Here is a 12,233-nt window from a genome sequence, read left to right on the forward strand (position 1 = left end):
TCTATCAGATACTAGAATGCATCCTGCTATCATTGAACTTCCCACTAATCATTGATTGATTGATTGAAATGTTCTGTGGCCTGCCTCAATTTTCAAACTATGGGCAGTGTACAGTAGAACAGGGGTTCTCAACCTTGGCAACTTGAAGACTTGTGGACTTCAACTCCCAGAATTCCTCAGCCAGCAAAGCTGGCTGAGGAATTCTGGGAGTTAAAGTCCACAAGTCTTCAAGTTGCCAAGGTTGAGAATCCCTGTAGTAGAACAAACATATAAAACAACTTGAACAACCCCAATGTATGCATTAAAAACCAGGAAGAACTATTTGTTTCAATTCCTTTATGAAACATCTGGATGGGAAGGTCTTCAGAAACCTCTGCTGATGGTGAATTCCAGCACTTGAGTCCCCCAATGGATAGGCTTTCAACTGGTTTATAGATATTGTTAGGGGATTACTCTCAGCAGATCCACTTAAGGTAACCTTCCCAGGTGGATAGATTCAACCTTGATAAGTCATTACTTACTTTTCTCTGGCAGGCCCTGCCCTATAGCAATAGCACTTAGATTTATATACTGCCCCACAGGGTTTTTACAACACTCTCCGAGTGGTTTACAATGTCAGCATATTGCCCCCAAGTGTCTGGGTCTTCATTTTGCTGACCTTGGAAGGATAGAAGACTGAGTCAACCTTGAGCTGGTCAGGATTGAACTCCAGACTGTGGGCAGAGTTTGCCTGCAATACTACATTTTAATCACTGTGCCACCAGGTTTCCTACACTTAGTGAATTTTAATTCCTCTCCCTGTCCACAGTTCAGCACTCCTCCAAGACTATGTTTTGAATGATATATAGCCCTGGGAACAATAGTAGACATTGGTCTCCCATAAATAATGACTTTTGGCAAGAGGAAGCTTCACTATGTCCATGTAGGGTGGTTTTGGATTGGCCTCATCAAGGTGTACACCTTCCAGTCTCCTCTAATGCTTATATCCAACTTGTGTGTGATAATGCTTGTTGTATCATTTCTCCTTTCTCAAGCTAAGAATATTCTATTCTTTTGGATGCTTTCCATACCACTGACCATCTTCACAGGCCTTTATAGAAAATATTCCAAATTGCTTTTTAAAATTCTGAACAGAGCAATCCAAAGAGAGTCTGAATAAAGTGGAATGATTATGTTCTGTGGTTTGGAAACAATCCCTTCCTTTCCCGTTTCTTATTCTATTGTATTTCTTAGCCCAAGGTCACATAACAGGCAGTCTTTGCTTAACAATCATAATTGTTGTTGCAATTGCATGATGTCTTATGATCTTGGTGCCTAGCGCTGGCAGTTCTAGCAATCCTCAGTTACCATCACTAACCAAATTACCACAGGTCATAATGAAGACTTCATGTGACCACAACTGCTGACTTCCTGCCGACTTCCCCATTGATTTTGCTCGTGGGAAGCCGGTAGGGAAGGTTGCCAATCACAACCATGTGACCATTATAACAGTCAGAAATCCAATCTGGTTGGCAATGCATTCACATGACTACGGGGTCCTGCGACAGTTGGACCTTGTTCAGTGCTTTAACCAAGGATCCCCTATACTTGATACAGCTAAGGGTTTGTTTGGATGTCTAAACAGGAAAAAAAATGTATTATTCGTTCCGTTGTGGCTTTCAGGCAGAATACTCCAGAGCCCCACACTTGTGAATATCTGCTTGGTGGCAAATAGGTTACTCTGTGGATTGTGTGAATTACTCCTCTGAACAAAGCTTTAGCTTCCTATGTTACATGTCACACATACTGATATGGGTGAGGGAAGAATGAGCAAGATCTGTTATTCCTGGAGTGTTTATAAGGGCACTTATCTTTAAGCACCCCCAGAAAGCTGCTTTGCAAAAACAGCATGGCACCCTCACTTGGGTTTTGAACAGTAAAATTCTTCTACTGCTTCAACTTTGCTCTGTTTCATTTTCACCAGGAATTTTCCTTTAGCCCTTTTAATTTTATATTTTCTGTTTTGCGTATTTACATTCCGAGGGGCATTTTTTACTTTACAATTTTATAAAGATGGCATGTACTAAAAGCTAATTGTAATAATTTATCATAAACCTTACTATGTTTTTTTTTCTTTTTATAATGTTTTTTTAAAGTGGGTTTTTTTGTAGGTCATCCATCCTGCACATAGATTTCTACAAAAAAACTACCAATAAGTTTCTTAATAATGAATTGAAATAAATTAAACTATACAATGGAGCAATGCAGAAATCCTTCAGAGCCCAAAGGGTGCTATTCTCCTATATGCATTTTTAATTTATATTTAATTTTATGTCATAATTGAGTGGACCCATAGGATATGAACAAGTGTAAGGTTGATTCTGGAAGTTTTAATCTGGATTAATTCATCCAGATCAAAAACAGTGCAGGCTTCTCATATGTAGAGGAGGCACAAAGCTCTTAAAAATGGAAGGGAAGACAGAAGCTCAAAAAGCATCAGCTTGTCAATTCTGTGGCAGCCTTTAACTGCCTCCACCACACAAGACTGTCAGCTTGACATCAGCCTAAAGAACTGTAGAAGCAGATGGAATAATGCAATAGCTTTCCTCACTGCTAAATTAAATAGACACCAGGGAGCATAAGGCAATGATATACTCACCACTTAATAAATCTGCCATGGATGATGAAATATAAACATTTTTATGTTTAACTGTGATTCTGTCCTCTCTGGCTAGTAGGTGTGTTACTGTTATCAGGCAGATCTTTAACCCACGCAACTTGAATTTTACGGGAGGGGAAAACTACTGTTCTGAATGCAAAATTGATTGCTTTGAACATTTGGGAAGAATTTCAAGCCCCAAACAGTGTGTTTCACACTAGAAACAGAGCTGTTTCACATGCAAAAACATAGCCAAAATGCTCAAAACAGCCTTTTTTTTGCATTCAGGCAGCGGTTTGATCCAAGGGACAGCAGGGCTCGTGAATTTATATGCTCGAAACGATTCAGAACTAAATGTTTTGTTGAATTCCACATGTAGCTTTCCATTTGAGGAAACTCTTTACGGTCCGCCTTACATGCCAATCTTGACCAGCATGTCTTCTTGTCTACCTGATATGTCATCAAGGAGAGTTGCTGATGTTGTTCCAAGGCTAGTAAACCCAACAAGGTTTTTCTTGACTCACATCAAAGGCCATTTTCCTCCTTGCGTGTAACCAGGGCACAAACATATCCTTGGAACCCTCTTTTTTTCTTGCCAGACCTCAACCTCAACCTCAACTCTTGAGTGAGACAGGCTTAAATTATTCTCTGCTGTACCCTTGCTAAAATAATTGTTTTCCCCTTTAAGGTAGCGGCATCCAGTGGTAACTGTAAGGTGCATCAAGCCTCCTTTTGTCACCCATTATATCAGATAGCGAGTTGGGTGACCAGTAGTAAATGGGTCAATGAGGCATTTATTAGCTGTTTTGGGCCCTCTGGTGCAGCCTCTGATCAGCCCTGTTTGCTGTCATTGTGCCATTTTCTCCCTATAGAACTAGACACAATAACTCTTTCGATTTTTATAAGGGTGATGGAGCAAACAAGTGTTCTCTTTGTATTCCTTTGGGCCACCCTACTGTAGCTTCATGCAAACAGTTCCCTCCAGAAAATCCTTGTCTATCAGCGCAGCCAAATATGGTGGATAGATGTTACTATTTTACATCCCTTATGGAATGGTGGGAACAATCAGTAGCTAGTAAATTTAAAAGGGGGTGTATCAGAACTGCTAAATAGTGTTAGACAGCTGTGCTGGCTTGGCTCCTTGTTAGTTTAGTGCAAGGCTGGAATAGACCACCCCACTCCTTCCAAAATATAATCCAGAGGAATCTGGAAGTCAGTATTAATTTCCTTTATAGGGAGAGGAAAGGAAGGAGAGGAAAATCTGAAATAAAAATGGTGCCTTTGACTCAGCTCCCTTTCAACATATGTTTTAACCTTATTGATGTACAGTAACGCTGGAATAGATGTAAGATAAGAATCCAATTAGGGTTTAGAGACATCCTTGCAACCAGACCCACTCTATATCTGCTGCAATGCCATGATTGACAGATCCATCCGTCCATCCATCCAATTTATATGGCTGCCTGTCTCACAAAAAAGTGACTCTGGATGCATACCATAAAAACTAGAAAACATTAATATAAAAAAAACCCAAGGAACAGATATTTATCCTGTCAGCTAGTGATGTGCTGAAGAAGAAAGTCAATCTTTTTCTGTATTATGCACAGCACACACATAATCAGGATAACCCCGTTCAGCAGCAGTTCAGGACAGATGCAACAGAATAGGGGGAAGCAATGGAAAGAGCAAATAATCATTTTTGTCCAATTCAAGGAGGATGGAGGAGCACACTTTTAACTCAGGCTGTGATGTCTCATCCACACCCAAGATTCCCTATGAATCTTTTGGTCTGAGCTTGAAAACCTTTTGAAAGCTACTATTACATATTATTTGAGACATAATGAGCTTTTATGCCTGTCTTCATGAAAATGAGTGCCGTATACTTTCATTGGGCTACTCTTCCATACATCTAAAATTGGCTGGAATCTACTCTAGAATTATAATAGGACTAGCATGAAGTCTGGGGCAAAAGGGGCCTGATTCAGCTTGTATCTCTGCTGTGAGTTTTGCCAAGTTGCAGTTACCCTAGTTATGATTTTGAATTAGGACCTGGGAAATCCAAACTGAAGTCTACCCTGAGCTACCTAAGTTAATTGTGTGGTTTTGAGCCAAGCACTCCAAATGGCAAGAATCTTTCACCAGGTAAGATTTCATGAAAAAAGGAAAAGCAAGCAAGCAATGCATTAATATATGAAATATTCTGACAAAATTATTCCATTAAAATGGCCGTAAAAACTTCTTATTCAGGTTAGGGTTCCAGGGAAGTCATTTTACACTTACATACAAATGACTGTCTCATTTGTTTATTAATTCATATCCTTACTGGGGTAGACAGTGCAGTCCACCCCATAGAATTGTTGTCATGGGGAAAATTGCAGGAAACGCTACTTAGGCTGCCTTCAGGTTCTGGAAAACAGTAAGGATATGAATTAATAAACAAATGAGACAGTCATCTCTGTGTAAGTGTAAAATGACTTCCCTGGAACCCTAACCTGAATAAGAAGTTTTTACGGCCATTTTTAATGGAATACTTTTGTCAGAATATTTCATATATTAATGCATTGCTTGCTTGCTTTTCCTTTTTTCATGAAATCTTCACCTGGTGAAAGATTCTTGCCATCTGGAGATGCATTTATTTGTGTTCCTCTAATTTTTGGTACACTGGTTATTGTTTATGTTAAATTTAAAAGAGAAACCAAATTCCAGGGCCCAACTGAATCTGTAATTCCTCAGCAGCTCGCAACAGCTTTCTAAAATACAGACATTTTATTAGTTGCATCAGTCAAATGCTGCAACTGGATTAATACGCCGTATGAAATCAACACTGGCAATCCGTTATCTTTCACTTCAAAGGAGTCCCTTATCTTATAAGAGGCATTTTTGTGACAAGATTTGCTATAAAACAGAAGGAAGGGGAAAACATCTGGAGTGGTTCATTTCCATATAAATCACTTCTTTCCCCTTCTTAGAGTAGCAGGACTGCCTTGGGGCTTATGTGTGTGCAAAGCAGAGTTTTAAAACAGAATGGAATAGAATGCATTCAATAGGCACTTGATGCCTAAATATATTGCAAAACAGGTACTGTACCTTGTCTATTTCATTGCATACTTTCACCTATGAAGCCATCTTAATTTTAACTTATTTTGCCTGCATGAGGCACTGAAAACATCACAGAGTGTAAAAATAGTATTTTTTCGTCCCTCCAGAGTTGATGTTGTGGGGAAAATCATGTAAAACTTCATACATAGGAACAGGATATAATATAACATTCATATCATGCTAACCTGAGAGTATAAATTTTTTTTTAGTGTATCTACCATTTTGATTGATTTTAGTTCTAAGGTTTTTTTTTCTACTGAACTGAATAGACCAGCATCCTGCCTCTTGTTACTTATAACTTTGGGAGTTTCTATCCAATTTGCATTCATTATGCAAAGTTTGTATAACTCCCTAATTGCGTGATAATTGCCAATTATCAGGTAGTTTGGTTTAGATGCACACCAATAAATTTGTCACCCCCTCTTCTGGTTTCAACTGGAGGTACAATTTTCATTTTCGCTAATTTTCTTTTAAATGCATGCATGGCCTTGCAATATTTGATTCAATATGCTGTAGATCCTGAAGCCTGAGTGAAGAAGCTGAGAACTCATTGATGAAATACCCCTGGGGAAGTTCAGATTTGGATAAAGGGAAGTTTCATATCTAATGTTAATATGAAAATTCCAAGCAACAGTTACAGCTTAAAGGAATAGAAATGATCACATTCCACTGCATTTGAGCTTTCCAAGTCCTAAAGCTAATTGTCCTTACTGTATTCCACAGCTCCCATTTTAACCAGTTCTTCTGATAAGAGTCTCTTTTGTGATTTACAACTTTCTAGACAGTCCTCTTAAATTTAATGATCAATAAATGCATTTGAATTGCAACTCCCAGCTAACAAGGCTCGCCTGGGAAGAACTGTTTTAGACATTCAGGAGGCAGCAAGGTGAAACAATATGGATTAAGCTTTTAAATATGTGCTAAGATGCTTGCTTTGTCTTATAAGTTCTTATTTTTGGGGTGGGGGGGAGATTGCAATAGGAATTTCTCAGTCCCTGACAAAAAACGTTAAGTGCATTTCAGTGAAAGAAGACACAGAAATAATAGGGAAATGGAGAATTTGGAAGGAAATCACACTCATTTCTTTTTGTGTCTTTCTACTGCTAATTAACAAGAGGTTAAGAACAAAGGATAGTTAATACTCATTATTCTCAATAAAAGCCATGGATTGAGCTGTCTTGCTGAAATCTAGCTTCCACCAATAAAGAATCATGATAGAAACATAGCTTAGCATAAAGGCCTGATTACTAAACCAATATATTGAAAAAAGAAACAACATGAATATGGAATTGTGTTGATTTTTTTTCTTCAGTGACTATTTCTTTCCCTTTGGCTGAGTTTAATCAACTTTATAGGGTTGCTATGAGGATTGAATAGAGAAAATACAGGGATGTCACCTTGAATTCCTTGAAGAATAATAAGATTAAATACGTAGATATTTCAACTAGTGGTTATTTTCCTATTTGTTAACAATGCCCCCAGATTGTCGCAGATCAAAATTTCCAGGTATTTTGAAAAGGAGTAGTTTTCCAAGAATAGTTCAACAAATAAATAATCACTCGCCTTCCTTAATTTCCCCTTAATCAGCATTTGATTTGAACACTACTAATGAATGCTTATCATTTTTAATACTCTTGTGTTTTAAAGGAGGTTGTAGACATTGATGCGATAACCCTCTTTTGCAACTCAGAGAGATCTTAAACCTATGAAAAACACAGATTAAATTTTGTGACATTCAAAATCTTCTGAAATATTATTAGACAAGAATCTTTTCTGCCAGCTTCAACTCTTAGACAGCTACAGTCTCTTGGCCCATTACGTTCAATATCATTGATTTTACAACAACTTTTCTTCAGAGTGCAAAATGGTACAGATATGATCCCCAAGCTTCTCCACAATAGGCAGGACCAAATGTTTGGCCCTACGTTTTGCAAGGGAGGGGGGTGTTAAAAGATAAAATTGGCAGTTAAAGCCATGTGACCTCCTGATTCCGACAACAACCTCCACTCACTAATTCCTAGCTCTGCTTACCTTTTTAGTGAAGTCTTCAAAATCTCAGTTCTCAGTGTGGCACTTCTGCTCTATGGGGTTCCAGACGTTACATGTATCTGCATGCAGCCATGGGGCCCAGGACCTTCAGCATGTCAAACAGGTTCTCTGCCACTTAACTTCCCTAATACGGAGGGCGCTCACATCTGGAGACCTTCTTAATTTACACCTCACCTGCCTGGTGGATAGATTCCTCAGCCACGCAGGAGCAGGTGCTTTCAAACCTCTACACTATCTTAATGTGTTGGGCTTAAGAAAAGGTGGACCGTCCAATAAGGGTTTTGAAAACTGTCTTGTCTTCTTTCTACTTTTTAGGATGGCAGCTTATGGCCTTCGGAAAGCACAGTGTCAGGAAATGGTGTAACGGAGGTAAGGAACAGATATGCAATAGAGCAGTGGTTCTCAACCTGTGGGTCGGGACCCCATTTGGGGTCGATCAACCATTTCACGGGGGTCGCCAAGCAAGGCTGTCCGCCATTTTTTTTGTCCGCCATTTTTTCCCCCTTTTCCGGCCTTACTTCCCTTGGGCTGGGCCAGCTGGTGGTCGGCCTGCTCCATCTCTGCCGCTTGCCAGCTACGCCTCGGCCGGCGCAGGGGGCGGAACCACGCATGCGCGGCACTCCCGGGCAGGGAAAGTCCTCGACTTACAACCGGTTGGGTAGTCCTCGACTTACGACCGGTTTAGTCCTTGACTTATGACCGGTTTAGTCCTCGACTTACGACCGGTTGGGGTCGCGGCATTAAAAAGGTTGAGAACCACTGCAATAGAGGATAAAATCCCAGCTCCTTGATTTGCCTGGCAACCTCATGGCTTTTCTCTTTCTTCTCTCCAGCAGCAAGTCTATACGCCAAGGCCTACCGACAGACTAGCAGTCCCGTCCTTTTTGCAGAGAGACCGCTTCAACAGATTCCAGCCAACGTACCCTTATATGCAGCACGAAATTGACCTGCCCCCTACCATCTCCCTGTCGGATGGAGAAGAGCCGCCTCCTTATCAGGGGCCTTGCACCTTGCAGCTCCGAGACCCCGAGCAGCAAATGGAACTCAACAGGGAGTCAGTCCGAGCTCCTCCCAACAGAACCATCTTTGACAGTGACCTGATAGATAATTCAGTGTACGGAGGACCCTGTCCTCCGAGCAGCAACTCGGGCATCAGCGCAACTTGCTACGGAAGCAACAGCCGAATGGAAGGGCCTCCTCCCACGTACAATGAGGTCATTGGCCATTTCCCGGGATCTACGTTTTACCAGCACCAGCAGAACAACAGTGGGGTGCCTTCGTTCCCTTCGCCTTCGCCCATCAGCAATCTTGAGAGCACAACGATGTGGAACAAAGAGAAGGACAAACAGAAAGGGCACCCTTTTTAAAAGAAAAAAGAAAAAAAAGAAAGGAAACACTCTGCACTTCTTGATAAATAGGAGGGGGGAAGTATATGGAGACGGGGAGGGGGATGAAACCAAATGCCCTTCTCCACCTCTGTGTTAGTATAAATATTTACATGTGATGTTTGGTCTGAATGCGCAAGCCAACAAAACTTGCAAAAACATTTCTTTGTTGAGCTCTGTTAGGAAGAGTTTGATTTTTCCCCCCCTTTCTAAATAAATCTACAGCAGTCCTTTCCCCCCACCCCGCCTCCCGCCTCCTCCATTTCCCCTTCCCAGTTTTGTATCTAGTTGAATTGTGCGTGTGGATGCTACAACTTTTGTTTTAGTTCACTTAACTTTAAAGATGAAAAAAAAAATATTTGCACAAAAACATTTGTTTAAAAATCTGCAATATATATATATATAAATATATATATTAAAAAAATAAGAGAAACTGTATGTGTGTGGGAGGGGGGAGCAGGAGTATTTTTATATTAGAAGAGGCCTATTGAGGGGGGAAAAAACGATTTGTTGTGTTTTTTTCTGAACTTAGAATATAAAACATGGCAACTTTTGAGAGCCAAGTCAAGAAAGCATGTATGACGTTGTTAAAAAAAGTGAGAAAGAGAAAAACAATAGGAAAAAAGAAAAAAAAAACAAAAGCAGGGGTTTAGAATTATTTATATAAATGTTGAAATTTTGCACTATTTTTTAATATAAATGTGTCAGTGCTTGTGTTGGTTAGAAATCTCTTATCCTGTCTACCATAAAACTGTTGAGGAAAGTACGTTGAGGTCTGAACAGAGTGATGGGGGGGGGAGAGAAGGACTGCATCTTGTGCGAAATTTTCTTTTTTAATTCTTCAGAGTCACATGACCCTCTCTTAGACCTGTAGTAGTTCCTTGGCACCTATCAACAAGTAAAGACAGATGCCTATAAAAGAGACCAGAACCCACCATGTACATGTATTTCATTAACTGTGAAGGGGCTGAGCATACATAAAAAAATTGCCCCTTTAAAGAAATGAACAAGTTAATTGTGCCCCTGCCCCACAGTTTCTCCCTCTGTACTTGAGGGTTTGCTTCAAAAGGGGAAGAGGCCATTTCTACACCTGTGAGTATATGTTTCTCCATTGATTTGATGCCTATGTATTTTCTTTGTACTGGTTTTTTGCACTCGGGTGTTCATTCCCAGGCTTGTCAAGCAGCATAATGCTTACATAATCCTACATTCCCTACGAAATCATTATGGTTTTTTTTAAAGGGAACATTTAACATGTGAAATTGATTTATGGCTATTGAAAGCATGAAAAAATAATAATTCAAAAATGAAGAGTTTATTTGTGCAACGCAATTAGCATTGCGTGTGATCTCCGTTGGGCTGGAGTGCTGTTCATCCTGAACCTATGTGCAGTTAGAATAATGCCTAAGCAAGACCTTTCCCTTGTTCTCCTTATTCTCCTTCTATAAAAGCTGAATTCGTCTCAGAGTTGAAGATAAAGGTGGTCTCTTGCTTAGATAAACTATTTTTCTGCTCCAGAGCTTTGAAGCACCTGGGTGTTTTTATATTTTGCAAAATCAAGCCCTCCAAAGGCAAACTGGAACGGTTGTTCTATTTTTATTATCTTGTTAATTTCAGGAAGGCCATAAAAGCATACACAGTCATTATATTATTTTATTTTTTAATGACCTGGTGATGGCTTCTAATTGTCATCAATTTTGTTAATAACAATATAATTTGGGCGCTCTCTCTGGTTAAGATAATAAAAGGAGTGAAGGACCATCAAGATTCAGAAGTCCTGCCTTTGAGATTAATAGCGCTTCCGGCGCCCTGCTTTTCGCAAGATTTTAAATCAGTTTTATAAGTGAATGTTGTTCACATGGCAAAGCCATGGTCCCTGGGCTGCTTTAATTTTTTTTTTAAAGTAGGAGGAGGGACCAGTGACAAGCATAAGCTTCTCCTCTCGGGTCCACAAATGGAGTTAACTCTAAAATACTTTTCATTTATCCCACAGTTAAAGGAAGATGGGCCTGATCCTTCTTTACATCTGCTAATCTGAGTCTGCAGGTTTCTCTGGAAGCCAAATGCAGTTTGTTAATTCTACTTTGCATCCTCCTAACTGGAGGAAAGAAACGATCCACCCCAAATTTCAGGTTCAAGCTAAAAAGCAGGGTTTAAAAAAAACCAGGGAGGATATATTAATCCCTCACTAAATCAGCTTTCCACTGAGCTGTTCACGGTAGTGCTGGGCACTTGGGCCAAATAGTTGGGTTAAGGAAATTGCAGACACCCCTCTGCTTCATGGTCCAGGGTTCCATCTATCTTTGTGTGTCACTTCATCCTGAAAGAAAAGGAAGGGGTCCTAAAAACCACCCTTGCCGAATTACCTTCCTCTCTTGACTGCCTTTGATTGTTAACTGTGTTGTATTTATTTCAGCTGGGAATAGGGGAGACATGTAGATGGAAATATTTCAGCTACTCTGATGTATTCAAGGCAAAAGAGTCATGTTCAGGTTTTAGAAGCAACTCCATAACCTCTTAGCACTGCTGGTCTGTGTTTGCCACTTGCGATCGTGATCCTTCTGGATCAAGGGTGCGCCATCTAACCTTCAAACAAACAAATCAGCTCATGTCATCCCCTTCTTTAAAGCGTTGTCTTGCTTTTTTTTGTAAACCGTTTTGCCTTTTGTTTACATTTTTTAATGTGTAAAGGTCTGATTGGTTGTTTTTAATCCACATGATTAATTCATATATGGTTTGAGTGACAGAGAGTGAGAGGCATAAATGACAAAAGAGGAAGAAATTGTTTAAACATTTCCAGAGCATCAGTCTCTGGATCTCTCTAGACCAGGGGTTGACAACTTTGGCTCTTTTATGACTTGTGGACTTCAACTCCCAGAATTCCTGAGCCGGCATGGCTCAGCATGGAAACCTCTCCCTTTCTCCTCAGCATGGCTGGCTCAGGAATTCTGGGAGTTGAAGTCCACGAGTCATAAAAGAACCAAGGTTCCCCACCCCTGCTCTAGATAATGCACAATGTTTAAGTTTTAGCTAGGAAGGTAGTCAGTTTTTTCCCAAAACGA

At 40.1% G+C, this 12,233-nt stretch overlaps 1 protein-coding gene across 2 annotated transcripts in view; it reads left to right on the plus strand.

The window, feature by feature from the left end:
* The window catches only part of PMEPA1 (prostate transmembrane protein, androgen induced 1), a 73,499-nt gene extending 64,133 nt beyond the window's left edge, over positions 1-9,366 (plus strand). Inside the window, exons 3-4 of one of the 2 annotated variants that reach the window (XM_015821204.1) lie at positions 8,102-8,155; positions 8,620-9,366. In XM_015821204.1, coding sequence (XP_015676690.1) covers positions 8,102-8,155; positions 8,620-9,153 — 588 coding nt within the window. In that variant the 3' untranslated portion in view covers positions 9,154-9,366. The remainder of the gene's footprint in view (positions 1-8,101; positions 8,156-8,619) is intronic. The other variant, XM_015821205.1, reaches the window with a different exon arrangement.
* The last annotated feature ends 2,867 nt before the right edge of the window (positions 9,367-12,233 follow it).

The sequence above is a fragment of the Protobothrops mucrosquamatus genome, unplaced genomic scaffold (genome assembly GCF_001527695.2).
Source record: "Protobothrops mucrosquamatus isolate PMUCROS unplaced genomic scaffold, P.Mucros_1.0 scaffold1273, whole genome shotgun sequence".
Taxonomy (NCBI): Eukaryota; Metazoa; Chordata; class Lepidosauria; order Squamata; family Viperidae; genus Protobothrops; species Protobothrops mucrosquamatus.